This window comes from Tympanuchus pallidicinctus, unplaced genomic scaffold (assembly GCF_026119805.1).
Source record: "Tympanuchus pallidicinctus isolate F22 unplaced genomic scaffold, pur_lepc_1.0 scaffold3, whole genome shotgun sequence".
In the NCBI taxonomy this organism is placed as follows: Eukaryota; Metazoa; Chordata; class Aves; order Galliformes; family Phasianidae; genus Tympanuchus; species Tympanuchus pallidicinctus.
Window position 1 is genome coordinate 87422494 of NW_026294747.1, and position 22660 is coordinate 87445153.

Genomic DNA, 22660 nt, shown 5'->3' on the forward strand with positions numbered 1-22660 from the left:
CTAGGTAAGACACACACAAAGAAAATACAGATGGTTAAAGTGATTTGCTTTTAAGCACAGAAGATCATCCAAGTTTCAGCACTTTACTTTTTTATTTGTGTTACGAAGAAAATGTTTTTATACTAAGTTATATCAGTTGACATTTCCTGAATTTTTGGAATGTTCTCCAGTGACCATGCTGGTAACCACGTTTCATATTTTGTAGAATAACACAGTACTAACCATCTCCTGCTGTATCTAGAGATCGAAGATATTGCAGTTCTTCGCTTGCTTTATCTTTGACTGCTTCCAACTCTCCTATATTATCACTTAATTTAATAATATTCATAAAGGCCTCATAGTTACAGTTGGAATCACGAATCTGAAACAAAATTTTACAGCATGAACAATATAAAACAAATAAAAGCAAGACCTGAATCATTATGAATTACTTCAATGCAAAATAGCATTTTGAAAACATTTTGATACTTCTAGGTCTTCTTTTAATGCTAAAATTTTATACTGTGAGGGAAGCATAAAGTTTTCAGAAATCCAAATGATAAATGAAACTGGTCATCTTAAGTCATCCATATGTTATAAAATCATAGAATGGCCTGGGTTGAAAAGGATCGCAATGATCATCTTTTTTCAACTGTCCTACTATGTGCCAGTGTCGTCAACCACTAGACCAGGCTGCCCAGAGCCACATCCAGCCTGGCCCTGAATGCCTCCACGGATGAGACATCCACAATCTCCTCTCCCTGCTGGCCACCCCTTTTCTAATGCACCCCAGAACACAGCTGGCCTTCCAGGCTGCAAGCGCACACCGCTGGCTCATGTCCAGCTTCTATTTGTACTTTCTATTTCTGTGGGCCAATGGTAACATTCCACCTTACTGCCTTATCTGTCAAACATATCAACCTGTCTCTAAGCTTGAGCCAGCACTGCCTGATGATTCCTTCCTGTACTACATACATCTATATATTCCCAAACTAATGGTGTCTTAAGATTCAGAACTAAGAAAAGAAATGAAGCATTCTGTAACATATCCATGACCTAGTGTAATAAGAACTAGGAAATGCCTGAAGTAACATTACCTGCAAAAATCTAATTCTTGAGACTTCTGTAAGACATACTGAGCTGTTTCAACATATACCATTATCCCAAGGCTTGCTGTCCTAATATTGTTATAAGATGAATGCAGTCTGCTATAAGGATATTAAGGAATTTATCCAAGTAAGGGAAGCCTGCTGCATTGTTGAGATCATTGGAAACTGCATTATGAATGCAGCATGGGATCTCAGGAATGTTGGCAGCTTTACAGCATATGCATGCAGGTGCAGACAGCTGAGTCCTATAAAGCTGTCTTTATATCCAAAGCAAGGGTGGAGAGAAAACCACATCACTCATGTCTATCATAAAAACTCACTATCACATGGAAACATAGCAGTTGGTCTGCACAGCCAGAGCACACTGGCATGAGCTGCACAGAAAAGAGACTACAAAGCATGCATACCTTTAACCATAGTTAATTTTAAAATATATTTCTTAGAAGTTGCAATCAGATGTTCAGGTTCCTTCCAGCCCAAGCTATTGTATTGTACTATGATAAGCTTTTTTTTCCATGTAACAGTACAAGAAATAGTTCAATTCTAAACATTTTATTAAAAAATGAATTTTATGGCAAAAAGACAAGCTTTGATTAACTTCTAATTTTAAAACAAAATGATTCAATATAAAACATTTAGTAACGGTCTACCATACGTCAAGAAACACAGTATTGAACTTCTCATTCAAAAGAATCAATTTTTTTCTCTTTGAATCTGATTTTATATCAAAGATTCCCATTAAAAAAAAGAAATCAAAATTTGCCCCATCTTCTTTTAACCTTAATTTCTACAAGAGCTTTCATCTGTAAGACTTGTATTAAATTTTTGAAAGCATTTACTGTTATATGTTAGCCTTATTTTCCCCCAGAATCTTTACTTCTTCATCTCAAAGAAATTATGAAATTAACAATTGGGACATCATCATAACAGAAAGCTTTATAAAAGCCTCAGAATTCTATCTTTGGATGCAGTCGGGGGCAGTGCTCAGTAAATAAAGAGGCCAAGTTACTAAAAGCAGCAGATGCGTAGGAGGAAAAGGGAAACAAAAATTGAAATCCTTAGTATGCAGAAGCAGCAATAATTTTTCATACTGAAGTTCCTTTAGAAAAGCCTTGCAAACCGTGCAAACTTTTACATAAAATGGAGATTAAAGGAAACAAAATATTATGTACACCTGAAGCAATTTCATACATTAAAAAAAAAAATCCAAGGTTTTCAGCATAGACCTGGAACATGCACTCCAAGATTAAAATGTACGATTGACAGTAGAGAAAACTTGGAGAAGACAAAAATAGATGTGACTCATGGCCCACAAGGAAAAAGCAATAAACTTAAGTTTTAACTTGGACTATCAGACAATAACATTAATTAAAGTGAAAATGTTCCATGTATGCTTTTTGTACATACTATTACTTTATGGAGGGCTTTTTTTGCAGGTTACTCTTGCATTAGAGAGACATCAAAGTAAAGATTTTGTTTCTTCCCATTTGGTTAAATTATTAAGGATCACCACAAATACCTTTAAAACAAATCCTGAGATTTCTAAGCAGAAGCAAATGCACACACACACAAAACCACTTTATTACCTGTCAATCTGCAGGTCTCTTAAGCTTTAGAGTACACTTATTAAAAAAGAGTTAAGAAAAAAATAACTTTCAAGGTTACCACCATACTTCCTGAACAGCCAGCCAATTTTTGCCAAAGAACCACAACACAGGGTACAGGTAATAAAGACAGCATATACACACGTGCATAAACATGCCAGGCAAAGTTATTCCTGCCAATATTACCATTGGTTAACTTTTCTACTCAATACATTTTACCATGAAAACAAGGGAACACAAGCGAAGGCATATAAAAACAAAATGATTATAAATCTTACCATCCATATGACATACTGATTAATATAATCAGGATCACTGAGTTGGTTTATTAATGGAAGAAGAATTCCTCGGGAGAGGATTTCCTAAAAAAATAAGATACATCATTTTCAAGTAGTTATTCATAAAATAAGTGTGATAATTTCAGTAACACTGCATACAGGTTAAAGAAAACATGTAAGAATAGTTATCATTCAGCAGACTCCAGCACACTACCTTTCCAATTAACATCAGAAGATATTGATGTATCACAGAAAACAATATTCATTTCATCACACTTTCCTAATATTGCTAGAGGTTAAAAAAAAAAAGCCCTTGAGCATTTCATAAAAACCAAATTATTCTCTTAAATACTTTTAAGGATCGTATTTCATTTTAAATAATTCAATGCAAAGTTAAATTGATTTTCTAAAACAGAATTAAAGAAAAAAGATCGTTCTAAAAATTTATGAGGTATTAAACCACAGAATTAGGATGACTTTCAGAGTCAGCATTTACCCTGACAAAGTATCGCATGATCTTGTTCTGGAAGTCTCCAGGAGGTAGCAATATATACAGTAAGACCTCACACAGATCCCTTAGGAATCCTATGGAGAGAGAACAAAATGAAAAGAACCCTCAGCACAGTTTTCTATTATTTTGTTTCTCATTTTACCTGATATCATAAAAACCAACAGATAAATCCTTAAAATGAAATTAAAACATAGAGTAATATATATTCTTACAGTTTTAAGCACCATAGTAACAGCTTTCAGAATGAATATAAGCAGCGCTGACACATAATCCAACTGAGTTAACTACAGTTCCAAAGCCAAAGTCCTAAGAAAGCCAAATTCAAAAAAATCAAACAAGTAGCTCTAATTTATTTTCTTTAATATATAACGTTTTTCCTCCTACATACTTTCCTCAAACAGTGATTTTTTTTATTAAATGAAGACTATTCAGTAGTGGTAAGGATAATAGATCTAATAAAAAACAATTACAGTCTGCAAAGCTGCTCCCTCTGTGCTAGAAAGCAGTTCTAAATTTTTTTTTTTCCCAATGAAAAGAGAAATAGAGACATACATACACTTTCATAATATTAATAAGTATAAATTAGAGGAAATATATATGTGTTGTAGATAATCATGCTTTGAAAGTCACAGGCTAAGGTTTCAGTATATATTTTAAAATCAACTGGCAGCATTTTAATTTAGTCTGCTAAACTACAATAGCTTCAGAAGAATATTGAGAGACCTTCTTCATCTTTGGGAGAAGTGCAGACTAGGTCACGACAGACTTCTTTTTCCATTTCAACTTCAACCTCAAAGAATGTATCTACAAGTTCCTCAGCTTGGTCTATACAAAAGAAAATAAAAGCAAATATACTTTTCTGTAAAGATCAGAAACTTGAGAGCAAATTTGAATTATAAAGTTAACTATATTTCACACGTAAAACACTTGCTAACTCAAGACTCAAAAAATGCTTCAGTCATTATATTACCTTTCATCTGATCACCTTTCTCTGCTATTCTTTGCTGAGCTTTTCTGAAAACTCGAAGATGAGTGCCGAAGTCATCAACAAGTTTTGTAGTGAAGTAAGGCTGCCAGTCTGTTTCCTTTGACCTATCAAAGTGACCCATGAAAATTAATTAGCTTATCCTGAATATAAAGAGCATTTATAAATTTCTACTTCTCATTCCTCCCTGCCAAGTCAGTGATAGCAGAGTGAAGAAATAAAAAAGCCTCCTCATCTCCTGTTCACTGAAACCAAAGAAAACATTGTAAAATATTGTTCTTATATCTATAAATAAATATTTTTGCTTGGATTACTTTCAAGTGAACACCGATACCTAGAGTAGTGTTCTGATTCGCAATACCTTAAAATATCTTCCAAAAAACCCTAATGCAAACCATCTACAAGTATCTGCAACTTAAAACTAAAATACTGCTCAGGGTTGGTTGTTTTTGTTTTGTTTGTTTGTTTGTTTGTTTCTTCCCTTTCCTTCTTTCTCACATTTCTCACATCCATGAACCTCACATCCCTGAATCTCTTGGTAGGATGTAAGGGAGCCAACTCCCCTGCAATGTAAGGGCAGAGCAAGTCCAAGATCATCTCAGGAGATTGAATGTGTACAAATCTATGGGTAGACAGATGACATGCATCCCAGGGACCTAAGGGAGCTGGCTGACAGGGTTGCCAAGCTGCTCGTCATCATGTTTGAAAAGCCATGGCTGTCAGAAGACCCCAGGAAAATGGGAAACATCACATCAGAAGAAGGAGGACCTAGGGAACTACAGGCCAGTGAGCCACAAATCTGTGTCCGGGAAGATCATGGAACAGATCCTCCCAGAAGACATGCTAAGGCACATGAAGATTGAGTGGGTGATCCATGTCAGCCAGCGCAGCTTCACCAAGGGAAGGTCATGTCTGACCAAAGCAGTGGCCTTCTATGATGGAGTAATAGCATTAGTGGACAAAGGGAAGGCAACTGATGTCACCTACCCAGACTTCTTCTAGGCTTCTCACATGGTCCTCCACTACATCCTTATCTCTAAATTGGAGAGATATGGTCCTGAAGAGTGGGCTACTTGGTGAATAAGGAATTGGGTAGAAGATCACAGCCAGAGGGTTACAGTCAATGGCTCCATAACCAGCCAGAGGCCAGTGAGAAACAGTGTCCCCTAGGAGTCAGTCTTGGGACTGGTGCTCTATAACATCTTCACCAATGACACAAATGATGGGATTGAGCGTACTCTCAAGTAAGTCTGTTGATGACACCAACTGAGTGACACAGTTGATACAGCAGAAGAAAGGGATGCCATCCAGAAGGACCTTGATAAACTCAAAAGATGGGCCCACGTGAAGCTTCAACAAGGCAAAGTACAAGGTTTTGCACTTAAGTCAGGGTAATCCCAGATATGTATACAGACTTGGAGAAGAACTCCTTGAGAGTAGCCCTGCTGAGAACAACTTAGAGGTCCTGGCAGATAAAAAACTTAGCACAAGCCAGCAGCATGCGCTTGCAGTGCAGAAGGCCAATGGTATCCTGAGCTGCATCAGAAGAAGGGTGGCCAGCAGGGTAAGCAAGGTGATTGTTCCTCTCTGCTCTACCCTTCTGAAGCCCATCCTGCAGTACTGCATTCAGGTCTGGGGCCCTCAAGATAGAAAAAATGTCAAACATTTGCAGAGTGTCCAGAGGAGAGTCATGAAAATGATCAGAGGGTTGGAGCACATCTCCTATGAAGACAGGATGAAGGAGCTGGAGTTATTCAGTCTGGAGAAGAGAAAGTGGCAGGAAAACCTCATTATAACCTTCCAATATTTAAAGGGAGGTTATAAACAGGAGAGAAATCAACTTTTTACATGGGTAGGTAATGACAGAACAAGGGGAAATGGCTTTAAACTATAGGATGGAAGATTCAGATTAAATGTCAGGGAATTTTTTCACTGACAAGGTGGTAAGGTGCTGGAGGGGTCTCAAAGGGAAGTTAATTAAAACCATTGATAATCCAGCTCCATCATCCGTACAATCAAGCCATACAAAACCACTAGGTGGCAGCTTCGCAGCACTGTTTTGAAAGAGACGGGAGAGGGGGGGAAGGTCTGCTGTACTCATTCTCTCCAGAAATTCATAGTGTATATGAAATTAAAGTTTATGGAACTAATCTAAGACTGCTATGGCTGTAACTGACTGCAGTTGTTATAAATACACTAGATCATTTTCTCCTGATAATAATAAATTGCTGCAGCCCTAGGAAAACGATAGGAATTGTACAGGAAAAAGAAAATTGTACAGGAGTAAATGCTATTTTTGAAGAAATGCAATAGTATAGGAGAAAAAATTAAGGTAGTTACAAGCTGACATGCTTTGACACAAAGTCAAAGCTCAATATCGCCCAATGAAGTAACTTCATCCAATAGACAAAATCATTGAAGTTGAGTAGTCAAATCCACTTCATATGTAAGAACAGGATTGTTTCCCATAAGGTACTGCTTATTTAGCCTAGTTTTCACTATTTTCAAACCTGTTTCCTACAGTTTCCATTATTTCATGATCAATGTGATTTTATTATCATGAACTTTTCCTAGTATTAAACCTAGCTCTCCATCTTGCCAGAATAGTACTCTGACCTGCATTTTCAATAGAGGTCAACAAAGCCTTAAAAATTGCTGAGAATTTTCTTATACTTAGGTGACCCACAACCTCTTACTAAAGAGAAAACAGATAATTACTGCAGTGAGAGAAATGCTTGAAATCATTACTTAATAAAGTAGTATTGAAATTTACATGGACATAAATAAAGGTGGCTTCAGCCATACTAAAGATAAACAGTTTCATACTCGTTCACTCCCTGATTTTCTGCTTCTTGATTACAAACAGAAAAACAAGGGACAACTAATAAACCATCAGTTTTCATAAATTAAGTAATAAGCAAGTATCTTTAAGACAAAATTACATCTGTAAAAAGAAATGATACATCACATTACAACCCTTTTGAAATTACTCATTGTTTATACATACTGAACAGAAAGACCCAATTTTAAGACTTATCTAAGCTCATACAAGTATTTTAAATTAAGGTTTTCAGACCGACTCATCTTGGGAACAGCCCTGCTGTTTATGTGAACCTGACTTCCATGCAAGAAAATGAGGATTCATACTGCTCAGAGTCTAAGTTACAGAAAAATAGCTGTTCAGTAATTTTAGGCATTAATCAAAATCTGGAAAACACTGTGGCAACAAGCATCACTTCCTCTCATTGCTTACGGGATCAGCAAGGCTGTACTTCTTTCAGATTATGATCTTAAAATATGTTAATGTTCTTTCTGTATAATATAGTGAACTCTGCCAACAGATAAACTAATTTATTAAATTATTAAAATAATTTGTTAAAAATAATTTCACACAGATATTTGTCCAATTGCTTGATAAAATAATCTTACCTGGCAGAAAACTGAACAAGTGCATACTGAAGAGCTTGCCTGATTTCCAGGAGAAACGATTCATCATCACTTAGTGTGTAATACCAGTACTGCACATAGTCTCTCAGGGAAAACTGGATCACCTGAAATTGGAAAGGGAAAAAGAAAAATGAAATAATGAACAAAACAGGGCAAAAAATATGTGCCTGATAAGGCAATATCAATCTGCTTAAAAGGTTCATTAATTAACTTATCTACCATTATAAAACCGTGAGTGAAAAAATAAATGCTGAAAACTCTCTTGTTGATTCACATACATTCCCACTGCTATGTTGAAAAATTGCAATATATAAAAAACAGTCAAAAAATATTGCCCAATATCCTGGCCCATCCCTGATTTTTTTTCCGCTTGCCAGTCTCAACTTCTATTTGCCTCACAACTATTTCAATATTACAGACTCAATACTTGGAAAAACAAATTAAATAGTACTGGTTAGAACTTACCTGTTGCAAAGGCTCATCAATTATATTTGCACCTGTCAATCTTCTGTCAATCTTAATAGGTCTGGCTTCACGTTTCATTTCTTCTATGCACTTGAAAGAGATCAGAAAATTTACTTTTGTAGTTTCCAGTAGAGCAAGTTTTTAACTATAGCTATTTGTGATATTTGTACATTTTTTTCAGTAGCAACTTCATGTAATTTTTTTCTTACATTTATGTCTTATGTACTATATAGAATAATATGGGTATATAGTAAATAACAGTGAAGAATTGATCTACATTATCTCTTGTTTACTGTAAAAAAGCAAGTTCACTAAAATAACAGATAAGAAGGAAATAAAACTCAAACAGCAGTGAAAGGGTGGGAGAGAACAGCAGCACAAGATAGTTTGTGGGTAAGACTCCATTTCCATACTTGAAATATACAAAACTTTCCTATAGCCTCATGCAGGTGATAGTTTAGGTTCCCTTACACACTTCCTTTATCTTTCTCTGATTATTATGTGCTGATAGAGAAATTACTCTTTTGTACCACCACTACTCGACAGACAGCCCTTTAAAAAGTAACTGATGAGGTTGGTCAGTTGAGAAAAATGGCATATATGCATTAAAAATCCACCCTCACACCAGAAGTACAAAAACTGCAAGGATTACACACAAAAAACTTACATCATTTATAAAACAACTAGAGCATAGATACATATAGAGATCAAAGAAGGAACATTAAAACGTTTCATACACATAAGTTTAAAAAGACAGAACACTTTTTCTAAGTCTGCTCTTCAAATAAATAAACAAATGAGATATAAGCAAAACTTCATAATCAACATAACCATTGAAGGCTATATAGCACCAAGAACTTTAGTCCCCTAAAATGAAGTTTCATTAAATAGAAGAGAAAGTAGAAACATTAATTTGCCTACTCCTTTTCAAAAAGCGGCAATAAAGCCTTAAACTTTTCATTTAGACCAATGAATTTACACTCAGGTTAGAATATACTTGAGTTTTTTGTTTCTAAGATACATCTGAGACTTAAGAGAAAAGTTAACTTTCCAACTGAGCTATGAATGAGTCACAAAAAAACTGCAATTAGAAAACGTACTGCTGAATCTCAATGCACATTTCTTTAAATGTGCTACTGATAATAAAGTTGAAACCCCCTCATCACAAACATCATAATGATTGACTATCTAATGGCTGAAGGATGTCTCAGGTGAAACGTATGGAAGACTAATCATCATAACATAACTAGCAATCTTCAGGTTCATGCATTTTTTCTATTCTGAGGAGTTCAAACCAATTATGGCAAGATATACCTGTCAAGATACATAGGTTCATAAACTAGGAATTTACAGTAATTCCATATCTGAGTTAGCTATTACGAACCTGTTCTAAACAGACGCATATTTATGCAATTAGGAAGCCTGAATTTAGAACTTCTAACCAAGATGATCTGCCTGTTAAAATTTCAGAAACAAAGTTGGAAAGGGGATCATGTTGCTCCTCCACATTCATATTTGCATTTCCATTATTTTTCCTTGGCCCTAAGTCAAAAGATAAGTCATTTGACATTATGAAGCTAGGAACAATACTTGAAAGAAACTTCCCATAACTGCTGTATTTGTTTGTATTTCTAGAAGGAAAAATCTTGCATTGTACTTTCATAAATACTTTTGCAGTTGACTGAAAACAAAAAGGCAGGATCATTTATTCTTGGAAAATTGGTACATTTATAATTTTTAGACTAAAATTAAGTAACTTAGAACTCACAGTTTTAGAGCTATAAAATCTGATCTACAAATTAAGGACAGTAAAGTCTCCTTACCTTAGGGATACCAACTGATGTACAAGGAAGAAATGAATGTTCACACTGCTCAAGGTACTTTTCTGAGTTGCTTTTTCCAAATAAAAGAGTAACCACAAAACCCCTAAAATTGAAAAAGAAACACCAAATAGAACAACAGTCTTTTTTGTCTCCCCACTAGAAAACATCACGCAGGAAGTTATGAAATACCAGTATATAGTGACTTTCACCTGTTATCATTGGGTAAGGCTCTTCCAATGCATCTTGTTACACAAAATAACCAACACAATACTACACAAAAAGTTTCCCAGTCTTATCATAAAAGCACAGAATGGCTTAGGTTGGAAAGGCCCTCAAAGATCATTTAGTTCCAAACCCCAGCCATGGGCAAGTTTGCCACCCACTAGATCAGGCTGCCCAGCTCCCCATCAAACCTGGCCTTGAACTCTTCCAGGGATGGGGCATCTACAGCTTCTCTGGGCAACCTGTTCCAGAACCTTACAAGAACCACAAAAGCACCGGGAAGAAATTGATATATCAAATGTAGAAAGAATAAGAATATACATTAAACTGAAATGATAAAAAAAAATCAAGTAGTCTCACCAAGGCATGTAGGAACAGAGAGACAAGAAAAAAAGACTACAGGAAAAAATAATTTGAACATAATGGTTTGGGGTTTTGGCTTTGTTTATTTAAGTCAATATATAAACTCTAAAGACAAGCATACTCCTGGACCACTTATTTTTTTTAAATTTTATGTTAGAAATTCATTATCTTTTCACCCTCACAACTTCACAATAATATTTAAATCATGACTTAAGCAGGACAACAGCTATTTTTATTTTTTTTGTTGTTGTTGTTTGTGATATAATGAATGCACAAGAGAAAATAACTATTACAATAAATTCAATTTTGCTGCAACAGGAATAATTTACAGCTTATAACACCAGGGTGCAAAAACATAAAGCCTGTTTTAATAAGGAACAGTTGAAAACATAAAGACTGTGCCAATTATAGCACAACTGAAGTAAGCAGCCTTTGAAAAGTTAAGCATAAAGAACACTGAGAAGTTACTGCTGCTCAAGACTAGCCTTGGGATGGCTGAAAACGCATAGCTTTTTAACTATTCAATTTAAAGGCCAGCAGATGAACACTCGTGACCGTACGATCTCACAAAGCTGTCCCAGCCTAGAAATGTCCTGAAATAACATTATTTTAGCATAGATTTTTCCTGTTATACAGCATTCTTCATGTATGATTAGAATATAATTTCTAACCAACATATCTAAAGCAGACAAAAATAAAACATTTAAAGGTTTTAACCCATAAACTGGGAACCATTCTTCATAAGCTCTTTAGTGGTTAGTAATTCAGAAGTAGGGAGTTGTCATTTATACTCTAATACGTTAAGGCCAAAAAAAAAGCTACACAAAATTATTATGGGTAACTTCATAAAGAAGAATATTTCGCTTGACACTCTGATTTCCTTATGGCCTAGAGCACCCTCTTTATCTGCCAATCACAAACACTCTTTACATATGAATGAAAGACAATAAACAAAAAAAAATTATGAGTTCTAATTGCTTTTCTGCTCTAGATGCTCCCAGATAGCTTTCAAATCATAACACTGACAGCACTATTATCATTTCAATTCAGTTCAAGGACAAAAACTTGCTTATAAACCTTCCCAGTATTTGTTTCATTATGCTAAAAATGGTAATTTTTTTTCACTCATCACTTAGACTTAATTCATTTGTTATCTATCAATTTTCTACTAGAAATCTCCATCTACTTTTAAAGAAAAAGCCTTGAAAGTAACAAGCTATACATTATGAATCTTTTTTCTCTCAAACATTTTGACATGTTTCAAGTGTCAAAAACTACACTCATTCAGAAATACTCATATGCTACCAATGTAGTTGAAATGTATGTCCATCATCCTATATACATTTCCATTTTTAAGCTAGATAAGCTAAGAACTTCTGCCTCCAGAGCAGAAATTAATACATTTTCTTCTTGAGCTTAAAAATCTTGAGTATATTAGAGAAGTATACATAGCCTCACTATTTAGTATAGCTGTTAGCTAATCAGAAGCTTCCAGCGCAAATGCTAATCCAATTAATCAAGAGGATATAAAATTCAGTAAATGCAAAATCATTTTAGTCTTCTAGAAATTATTGGAATGAGACCATAGTTCCCAGTTTGAAGTTCTTCCAAAGATATTGTAAGATCACCTTCTCACAAGGACAGATTAACACTAGAACAATGGTGAAAGACAGAAAAATGAAGGCAACAGATTTATCATTTTTCCATCAAGTGTGAAAAGTAACAACCTCAGCGGAATGCTCTGTGGAAGTCAAAATGCAGCTTCACAGTCATTCTCAATCTGGCCAGGAATTGAACTAACCAGTGTAGGCAGGCAACACATACATATGCATATGATTAAGCATCGATAATAACGCTTTTTTAACAGAGCAAATTGCTTTATATGTCAGTGATTGCGGGTCTAAGAAATTTTAGTTCTGGCAACATCAGCTACTGGCAGAACCGCAAATAACGTTGTTCTCATTTCACTACTTTGAGATTCAATGACAGAAGGAGAAAGAGTAAGGTAAAGTAAGAAACACACATGATACAAAGAGAGGACAGGTAAAAGACAGGCTGAGGACTAAGGTGAATGGAATTGCAACAATACTTGAAGCAGAGGCAAAAAAAAAATATGTTGTAAAGCTCAATGCCTTGTAATCATCTTGGCTGTAAAGGTTAAAGAAACAATCTCTCCTCTTGTTTGGTAGAAAGAGCTGAGTGAATTTCCTAAGTGATCAGTTTTCAAATCCCAAATTGAAGGAAAAGGTATTAGAAAACATGCAAAGAACAAAACCTAATATTTTGGAAATGAGTCCTGATTAAAAAAAAAAGAATAAAATTAAACAAAGACAATTTTTGGTTTAAATCTTTTATTCATATGCAGAAACAGTTTCATTCATGCAAATAACAATAACACACTACAAGCTAGCTGTGCTTGTAGGAAGAAATGCATATTTAATATACAAAAAATAGCTAAATACCACAAAACTGAAGTAAAATGGTAGAAAAACATCATGTTGATACAGCTATAGCATCAGCATTTTTCTTCACAACTCACTGGCATACACTACAAAAATTCAAGTTGATATTCAGGATGCAGTCAACTATAATTCAACATTTTCTCCTGTTTGAACTGCAGAATGGGACAGAAGCAGACTGCCAGCTAGTTGAAATCCCAAACCATTGATATAAACCATCATTTATGAACAAGTGCAATAAAGCTAAAAAACTGCATGCCAAATTGTTTAACAATTCAAAATTTCAGCATAACAGAACAGATTCAGATTTGTTACTCTGCTCCAAATAAGGGCAATGTAATTGTTAAAAAAGCTTTTACAAATGAATCAAAATTAAATTATTATTTTCAGAACTTATGAAACTGATGTTATATTATTTCTAATCAAGGTAAGAAAAACAGGAGCAAGCATTTTTCATAGCCTCATAGGAATTAATTCAAAAAGGAAAAGCATGCAGGAAAATTTTGGAAATAAAGCCATTTGAACAACTTAGAACTAATGTATGCTGTATGCTGGCTTTAACTTAAGTATTACACATCTGATAAGATCAACAGAGTAATAAAGGGCCAGCTCAGAGACTTAGCCAAGAAGATGTGTATATTAAACTAATGACTGTATTGGAACAACGAAGACCTCATATCTGTCCAAATAAGTAAACACATAATAGGAAAATGGATACAGATTCTGCTTTAACTGAATTTAACATTGCCAGAAGATGATTTTAGATCTGGGATGGTAAAGGTTCATTGACTAACTACAACAGTAAATCAAAGTACATTGATGTTCTACAGTCAGCAAAATATGCCAATCGTATATGTATCAAAATTCAGTAAGACAATGTATGGGAACTGCTGAGTCATGGCCTGAACCTCTGATTGATCGCCTGAGGTGAGCACTGAGTCAGCCATGGAAGCACAGGTGAAGGCAATTCTCCTGTGCTGCTGGAAGGGGTGGAGCCTGGCTGCACCTCTCCCAGACCCATTTAAGAGCTGACTGCCAGGAGGGAAGGATCTCTTCTGGAGATCTGCTCTGCTGCCATTTTGTAAGTGAGCCCAGGATATGGGTAAGCTTTCTATCTATTCTCTTTTTGTTATCATTATCTGCTTTGTCAAATTCTCTTTGTTTATTTTGTAATTATAATGTCTTAATGTTCATTGAACATACAGACAAGCTAATTTTTGAGTAGATGCCTTTAACTAACTCATCAATCTAGTAAACTGATAACTCTGAATTCTCATGGATAGGATTTTATGTTTTACATTGTTTAAACCCAAACAGCATCTCCAGTTCTAGCAACTTAACTCTATTGTACTTTTCAGTAGGACATACATACTTTACTGTACCCAATAAGAACAGTATTTCACAGAGGAAAAAAAATCAGACAAAAATCCTGACTAGAAATCAAGCAGGTGTGGGAGAACCAAGAAACGTTACTATTCTGCAGAACATTTGGATGATTAAGAGGAAGGAAGATTATCCTACCAATGCTTTTAGGCCTGGCATCAAAAAATAAAGATTGTAAGGCAGACATTACAATGTACAGTGTAATAACTTTTACTTCTATTAGCATTGTATTACATACTTCCTGTCTACAAAATTAAATATCTACAGATTCTGAACTGATGTGCTTGTTCAAGGTGTACCAAGACAACATTTCCATACATACAGAAAAACACCAGTTTGCTTCCCTCATGAATGAAGCATCTTACATAGGAAAATGAGCTAGCGAGAAGGAAGGAAGACGTAATTTCTTAATAAGTACCTGGGATAAGAAACAACACAGTAATAGAAAGTAATGAACCGAAGATAACATTGGTGTAATGTGAATATTTGTCTACTAGTAGCTATTAAAAATACTTAGATCTGTTTACTAAAAATCAGTCATCTTTTTCCTCTTGGCAAAGATAGTATAAGCACCATTTAAATAAATATATATGTATATATGTAAATCCTGATTTTAATAAACTTGAGATCTCAAGAAAAAATAACTTGGTCATATTGAAGTTGCTTAAACACACACAATTACACAGAAGTCATTTCAGATTTTCAGAGCAAATTGCTGTCAGGCATGTTAAAATTCTACCTCCACTATATACGAACAGTATGTAGCATACTTACCCACTCACAAAGCAGAGGATATAAAACGCGAAGTAAAATATAGCAAAGGGTCCAAAAGTTATTAGGAAAAGCACAACACCAAGACTTCCCCATCCCCATATGGAAAGACTGGTCTGCAAACAAGAACACATAGGAAAAGAGTCATTAATACATGTACAGCTTGAAAATCTCCAAAGCAATATTTATAATTACTCAAAATCTTGATACATTTTAACTAGGCAGGAAATCGATGTATTCTATAAAAAAAGCATTTTGCTATCAATTTACACTGTGAGCTAGCAGTTCACCTTAGCCAATGTTAGAGTACTTTTCTTTTAACTACTGTTTCCCATTTCTCAATGCAGATGCAACTATCACCTTTATCACCTAGACCCATTTAAGAGCTGACTGCCAGTGGGAAAAGATCTCTTCTGGAGATCCCTCCTTTGGAATTTTACAATGAGCCTAGGACACAGGTAAGCATTCTATCTATTCTCTTTTGGTGTAATAATTACTTACCAAAACTTTCTGGTATATTTCATAATTATATATAAATAACATCTGTAAGTTCATTGATTATACAGATAGGAAGGAAGAAAAATGCTGTCTTGAAAATACTTCATATGGCTGAAGTTGACTGTGAGAGCAGCTGTGGGTTTGGTGGATTTTAGGACTGGTGTGTCACATAATTCTCCCATAAAACAGCCTGAAGGGAATGTAGGTTACTGTGCTGTTATACATTGCAATGCAAGAATCTTCACACAGAAATACGTACACACATACATAGGTGTTTGTGTGTGTATGCATGCACGTGTAACAAAAAAGCAATACAGTGACAACCTGACTGCACTGTCACAGTTTTGGACTTTCAATGCTGCAATGCAGCCAACAAAGATTATGTAATGTTAATTCATTCTATTCCATAGTTCAATAAGGAAAATGCATTTCAGCCAAATCCCAAAAGTGTGAAACTGAAGCTGATGAGAATTTTTAGGCCACGAAAACTGTTCCAGCCCTAAGGTTCTCAACTTTTCTATTTTTTTGTCTAATTTACACCTTTCCTACCACTGATCAAATGACACCCTGAAAGAAACACAGACAACTCAATGTTAACAAGTAACACTAAGAAAGTATTTAAATAAACTTGTCTTGCAATTTGACATTCAGAAAACAAGCAAAGATCTAGCACCATACTTGCAGGGAGTTCTTTTTTAGTTTTTGATGTGAGGGATGAGGGGCACCTGCCTACACTTCTTATTTCTCTGAAGGGAAACTTTGGCTCTTTCTCTGAGGCACAGAACTCAGGAAACACTACATAATGACAAAAAAAAGGTTTAAGAATCCTATGAACAATGAAAAGTAATTTAATTCAGCTACATACAATAGGGAAGTGGCAGGAGCTCTCATAGTCTACATTCAAACACACAAAGATGAGTCCTCAAATTCATGCCCTCAGAAATGTACACATTTTGAAACCTCTACAGAGTACTGAACAACAACAAGATGTGCACATAGAACATAACTTTTAATCATGATCTTATTATACCAAAATATCAGTGCATTTAAAAGCACAATTTGAAAAAAGTTGAAGTTCTAAATATGGGGTAAGGACTCTAAATGACTTAACAAAACTTAATTAACAAGATAGCGGGATGCATATTCAGAGATGGGTGAATGCATAATTAACAAAGAAAGTTCCATAACAGATAGAACAGTGACCTTTTGTCCTACACTCTAGCTCTGCAATTTAGCATATGGCTACAGAGATTCAAATCTCATTTGGTATTTTAATAGGATTTCTTAAAACTCAGACAACTCAGCACACTGCAGTAAGTACAACAGATACTGGCCCAATTCTTACACACTTGGTTTATAATCTAAGGATTTTGAGAAACTCAAAAGGATGGAATGATCAGAACAGTTCAATTCAGGCTGACTGTAAATAAGGCTTCCTGCAACTTCATGCTTCTTAAAATTTCCAGCAGTACAATTCCTGGATAAAATTGAAAACTAAGTCTCCTTTGCCATATCAGAAAAAAAGTCCAACTACTACTTAAATATTTCTGTGCAGCTACTGCCAATTAGTACTTTCTAAGAAGGAATATGGAACTAGTAGGAGTATTTAAAAAAAAAATCAAACCCCACCACTTCAAACTTCTTTACAAATAAGCTGTATTTTAAAGACTAACAAATTTACTGACATTTTGTCTAGTCTTACTGAACTTAATTGTAGGGAGAATATTTCTCACTCCTAGGAGAAAATGTAAGCCTGTAGAGATGGCATAACAGCATTTAAGTAGCAGCTGCCCAAACCTTTTAAAAGACAAACTTCTAAACTGAACTGTCAAAGTATTGGTTACTGAATTTCAAGCAACTATGGTCAGTGACCCAGCACTATAGAACTAATACAGGCCTTAATCCTGTAGGATGCACACATGTATACAATGCGCGCACACACACACACACACACACACACACACACACAGATGAAGGCTCTGCATTCCAGACAAGCAGTGGTTCCACCTTATTAGTTTTACCCACATTTGCTTACTTTCACTTCAGATGCCATATGTTTACCTTGCCATCACTACATCTCATTTTTGAAGCCTCAAGACCTACAAATACACTGCAGAAGTCTTTCTTTGTAAGGCCATAAATATGAAGGGCTAAGGCAGCACCACATAAGATTCAGTAGCCTTTTTTCCATGATATAGAATTGATTTAGCAATGTATTAATTGCAGAATAGGGCTGCCTATTGAAACAGCACAGTGAAAAGCCTCATCAATCACTAGGGGTGATTAGATGCTGGTGACAGAATTAATGAGATATCACCTCTTAATGATACCTACTTTTTTTAGTAGGTATATGGGAACTGTTGGGTCATGGCCTGAACCACTGATTGATCACCTGAGGCAAGAACTGAGCCAGCCATGGGAGCACAGGTGAAGGCAATTCAGCTGTGCAACTGGAAGGGGTGGAGCCTGGCTGCACCTCTCCTAGACCTGTTTAAGGGCTGACTGCCACTAGGAAGGATCTCTTTCTGGACATTGTTCCTTTTGGAGTTTTCTACTGTAAGCCTAGGACAGGTGAGAATCTCATTTTTGACTGTCTCTTTCCACCATGATAATCATTCTAACTATAAACCTGTAAAATGCCATCCTAATTGCGCCACTCTAACTGCACATTTGTTAATTGTACAGTAGGCTGTTTCATGTTTCCCACTGTAGGTTGTTTTTCCTCTTCACAACACACAGACACTAAAAGAAACACATTAAAAATCTGCTTTCTTACATTCTTCTGCTCTACTTTTCTTTGGCTTTTGCTATCTACTAATTAGCACCACATTCTGATGGTTCTTGTTGCACATTGCTGTTGGCTGACACAGCAGAGCTGACTGATTCATCACCATTCACACAAGATCCCAAGTAAATCCACAGAATTCACTATCTTGAAGCTGTGTGCAGTTTATTGCCTAGACAGACATGTGGTATTATAGCTTACTGCTCATGAATTAGCAAGATTATTTTGCAGGCAAGTCAGCAGGAGTGTGGCAAGGATTTAATGTAGCAGCTGTAACAGCAATGAGCCACTCCCATAACTAACTGCCTTTCTGAAGTAGTTTCTCCTTCACATAATCCAGCAGACAAGCTGTCAGAGCTTTGTCTCTAACCCATCTTTAAGCAAAACCTTCAGCCCTGATACTGCTTTCACTGCAAACATGCAGTGAGGAAAGTACAGCTGTGCTATGCTTGGACTCAAAACTGGTGCTGCCAATTCTTGTTTGAAACAGCAACTGACAGATAGAGAAGTGTTTCTCCTTTCGTGCAAGAACAGCCCCAGGTGTTCCCCTGACAGCTGCTCTTTTCTCCCAGCTCTCTTCTTGCCCCCCAAGCAGCTACACTCCTATCCCCACAGGTCCAGGCACCCCTGCCCTCTCACTCCTGCTGGAACCCAAGCACCTCATTCTTTATGCTTGGCCTTGCAGACCCAGAATAATTGTAATTGTGCTGTGAAGTCTGGGGACAAGGCAGAGGGAAAGAAAGAACAGCAAGATAGAAAGGGTGGACTCAGAAATAATCTATCTCTGCTGAAGCTTAAGATGCAGAAAACTCTGAAACAGCTGTGGCGTTCAAAGAGCTGCTTTGGATGCTGTCCCACTGCTGCTGACCACCCTTTGTAACTGCTTTCACACTGAAGTTTTGCCATGTAATATTGTGGACTATAAAGAAAATAGCACTTCCTCACTCATGGTTCTTTTACTGTGTATATCCAACTGCATTTGTCGGGTAGCGATGTTTAAATGGCAGCAGCTGTTATGTCCCTAGCCAGGCATTGATAAGCAAACTAGTCTTTGCTCTTTGGGCACTTTTAACATTTATTTTTTTCTCTTCATTTTCTTAATATGATGTTTAGCTAAATGTATTCAATGTCATCTGTGGGCTCACATTAAAAATTTGCTGAGAGTAGATGTCAAGTTTAATTTTCTGTTAATTCTACACATCTGCGCTTTCACTTCAATTTTAAGTGTAAATGGAATGTGTTCACGTACAGACCTTTCTATAATTAAGGCAAGTGTCACTTTTCTCAAGTGATTAAAAACATTATTTTAGCATTCAAATTACCGTGCCCTCACTAGCATGACAAGTAGGATGGGAAAGCAGTATCAACTGGAGTACCAATCTCATATTTAAAAAGTACAAATTAAACCACTGATATCATGGTAGTTACAGGCTTACTACATGCTAAATCTAAACAATCCAAGTGAAAGACAGGGTACAGGGAGTTATGAAAAAACTTCTCCTATCACTTAATGTCTTCTATCTCCTTCCACCTTATCTTTTTGCCCTTTGCCCACCTCAGCCCAATAGATAAAGGGGTAGATAAAGCAATACTCAACAATCCATTCCTCTCAGACTATGTTAAAAAAAAAAAAAAAAACCAACAACTCTTTTGCCTCCTGTAGTACTTACAAGAAAACTCTTGGAAAAGGCTTAAAGAGAAGGACTTTAATGTAGTCTGTTTTGCTTTTAATTGTTTTAAGTTCAGTAAGTTTTTCTTTCCCAAAATAAGCCTAAAATATTAGAGGACATAAAGAAATCACCTTGTAAATACAGAATATTATGCAGTGTTCTCAAAAGTTAGGCCCATTAAGTTTCTTCTGGATAAGTGCAGAATTCTTGCTGATTCTTCCTGGTCACACAGCTGGAAATTCTTCTTCTCTGCTAACTATGGTCCCATTTGTTCCCTCAGCTCAAGATATGCTTTGTATGCCAAAAGGTTTAATTGGTGAACAGTTGGATGAATCTAACAGCAATCACACCTAACCCTACTTAGCTGAGATTTTCCTGCTGCTTCTCTCTCTCTTTGAGATAGAAGAATTTTGAGTAATGCTTTCCCCTGCTCTGCTCCATTATACAAGCTGGTCTAATCAACTGCCTCAGAATGGGTGACAAGTATTGGTTTATACTCTAAAGTCACAATTACTGCCCTGCCTCTTCACTTAACTTATGAAGTTCACTTTTAAAAGTGCAAACCTTTAAATGTAAATATATGTTGGCACTTTCTTAAAATACATAGTACAGTAAAATTTAATTAGACCGTAATTAAAATGTTTAAAAGCTATTCTGTATGTCATTGCAATTTCAGTTTATCAGCAACAAAATCCACTGCCTTACTGCACAATACTGCCCTGAAAAATGGCAAAATTATGCACTATATGTACTATTATGTGCTATATTTTGATGTGTTTTATGCACTGAAGTCGATGAAGAAAAATAAGTATTTTGATTAACTTTCATTCTTTCTGTCACAAGCAAAAGAATTTTCAATGGCAAATTTTCTTTTCAAGTGAAAAAACACAGTCAAACAGCCTGGATTGAAAAGTCAGGTTCTACTGTTTCCTTTTCTCTCACCTGTTCCGTCAGTATTCCAAAAAGCAAAGTAAAATCTGGATTACAATTTATTTATTTGAAAGGAGCCAACCTTTATTCTTCTAACACTTATTCTCAACACTAAACAGATATTTTATTTAACATCAGAATTAACTGCAATGGCTAGGAAGTCATATTTCACAACCAGATCTTGAAAGTGGAATAGATACTTATCTAAGTAGGAAAAACAAGAGGCCAACTTCACAGACACAAATATTTTCTGATTGCATCTTGCATTGAAACCCTAATTCTAAACTGTATTCTAACTAAAAGAACTGGGAATCATGCTCATGTTTAAAGGAGGCACTTCAGCATGCCGGATGCTGATGGGAAACAGAAGCTGTTAGCCCACTTTCAGCTATCTCCTTAAATCTAATAAGAAGTGACGTTCTCAAACTCATTTTTAACTTCCTGTAAAAAAATGTATAAATTCTTACTGACTCATATCTTAGTTTAGCCAAGCAGATAGAAAACAGGGACAAAAGAAGAGCCGACAAACAGAAGTCTGTTCTTGACAGTATCATCTTAGTTGACCTAAAGTAAGAAAAAGTAATCTGTCTAATTCTAGCTTGAACTCAAGCCAATGAGATAATCTACACTGTTCTGTGTTCAGCTTCTGGACTAACAAATTGCATCTATTCCACACATTGCTAGTGCAAAACTCTGGGGAAGGAAGAGTAGGAGGAAGCCCCAGACTCTATCAAGTAAAGAAAAGTGTTGTCCTAAGTGGCTAAAAACAGTAAACTGGCACATCAAGAAACTATCTTACTGTACATCTCAGTTCTGATTACCGATCAAGCAGCTTATACTTCTTTGCTTTCTTGTCCAATACTGGAGCAAGGAATTATTAGAAAGTTCCCTTTTGTTTGCGGAAGAAATCTGATCCCACTTAATGAATTCAAAGAATCATCAACTTTGCTTTGAGTGCAATTTCTACCACTCGTGATTCTCAATGTATATCTTGACAGAAATTTGTTACGTTAGTCTAATTCCAACGGAGAGCAAGTAGGCTGTCTCTTGATGTTTAAACTACTGTATATATATTCTTCATATATGTAAATACTGAATGTGTACATAGGAACATGCACAATCCAGTTCTTTCTGTTTACTGTAGAACAGTACAGTTATTAGTACCCTGGGTATAAAATTAATCACTGCAGTTTTTTGTTTATCTGGCAATATTATTCTATATCTGTGCTATTAGCAGCACAATTGTGACAGTGCCCCAAAATAGATGCATGTACAACACTTATTTCGAGATGAAGCAGTTTTGGACACAGTGTAGTACTGTACTGTTGTATTTGATATGTTTTTTTTAATTGTTATTTTATTTAAAATTACATAATGC

The 22660-nt window shown here is 35.7% G+C and overlaps 1 protein-coding gene and 1 long non-coding RNA gene across 7 annotated transcripts in view; one reads left to right on the forward strand and one right to left on the reverse strand.

Annotated features, from left to right (window-relative positions):
• SNX13 (sorting nexin 13) overlaps positions 1 to 22660 on the reverse strand; it is a 62706-nt gene that overhangs the window by 28833 nt on the left and 11213 nt on the right. For 5 of the 6 annotated variants that reach the window (XR_008209606.1, XM_052696000.1, XM_052695997.1 and 2 more), the window contains exons 2-10: positions 15403 to 15515; positions 10202 to 10304; positions 8379 to 8468; positions 7896 to 8017; positions 4452 to 4573; positions 4205 to 4306; positions 3467 to 3555; positions 2971 to 3054; positions 223 to 361 (exon numbers count right to left, since the gene is read on the reverse strand). Coding sequence is in view for 5 of the 6 variants with exons in the window: in XM_052696000.1 (XP_052551960.1) it covers positions 223 to 361; positions 2971 to 3054; positions 3467 to 3555; positions 4205 to 4306; positions 4452 to 4573; positions 7896 to 8017; positions 8379 to 8468; positions 10202 to 10304; positions 15403 to 15515 (964 nt within the window). In the remaining variant the exon portion in view is untranslated. The remainder of the gene's footprint in view (positions 1 to 222; positions 362 to 2970; positions 3055 to 3466; positions 3556 to 4204; positions 4307 to 4451; positions 4574 to 7895; positions 8018 to 8378; positions 8469 to 10201; positions 10305 to 15402; positions 15516 to 22660) is intronic. The other variant, XM_052695999.1, reaches the window with a different exon arrangement.
• On the forward strand, positions 14261 to 18388 carry LOC128086944 (uncharacterized). Its single transcript, XR_008209608.1, has 3 exons — positions 14261 to 14347; positions 15747 to 15857; positions 18241 to 18388. It is a non-coding gene; the product is annotated as an uncharacterized LOC128086944 (long non-coding RNA).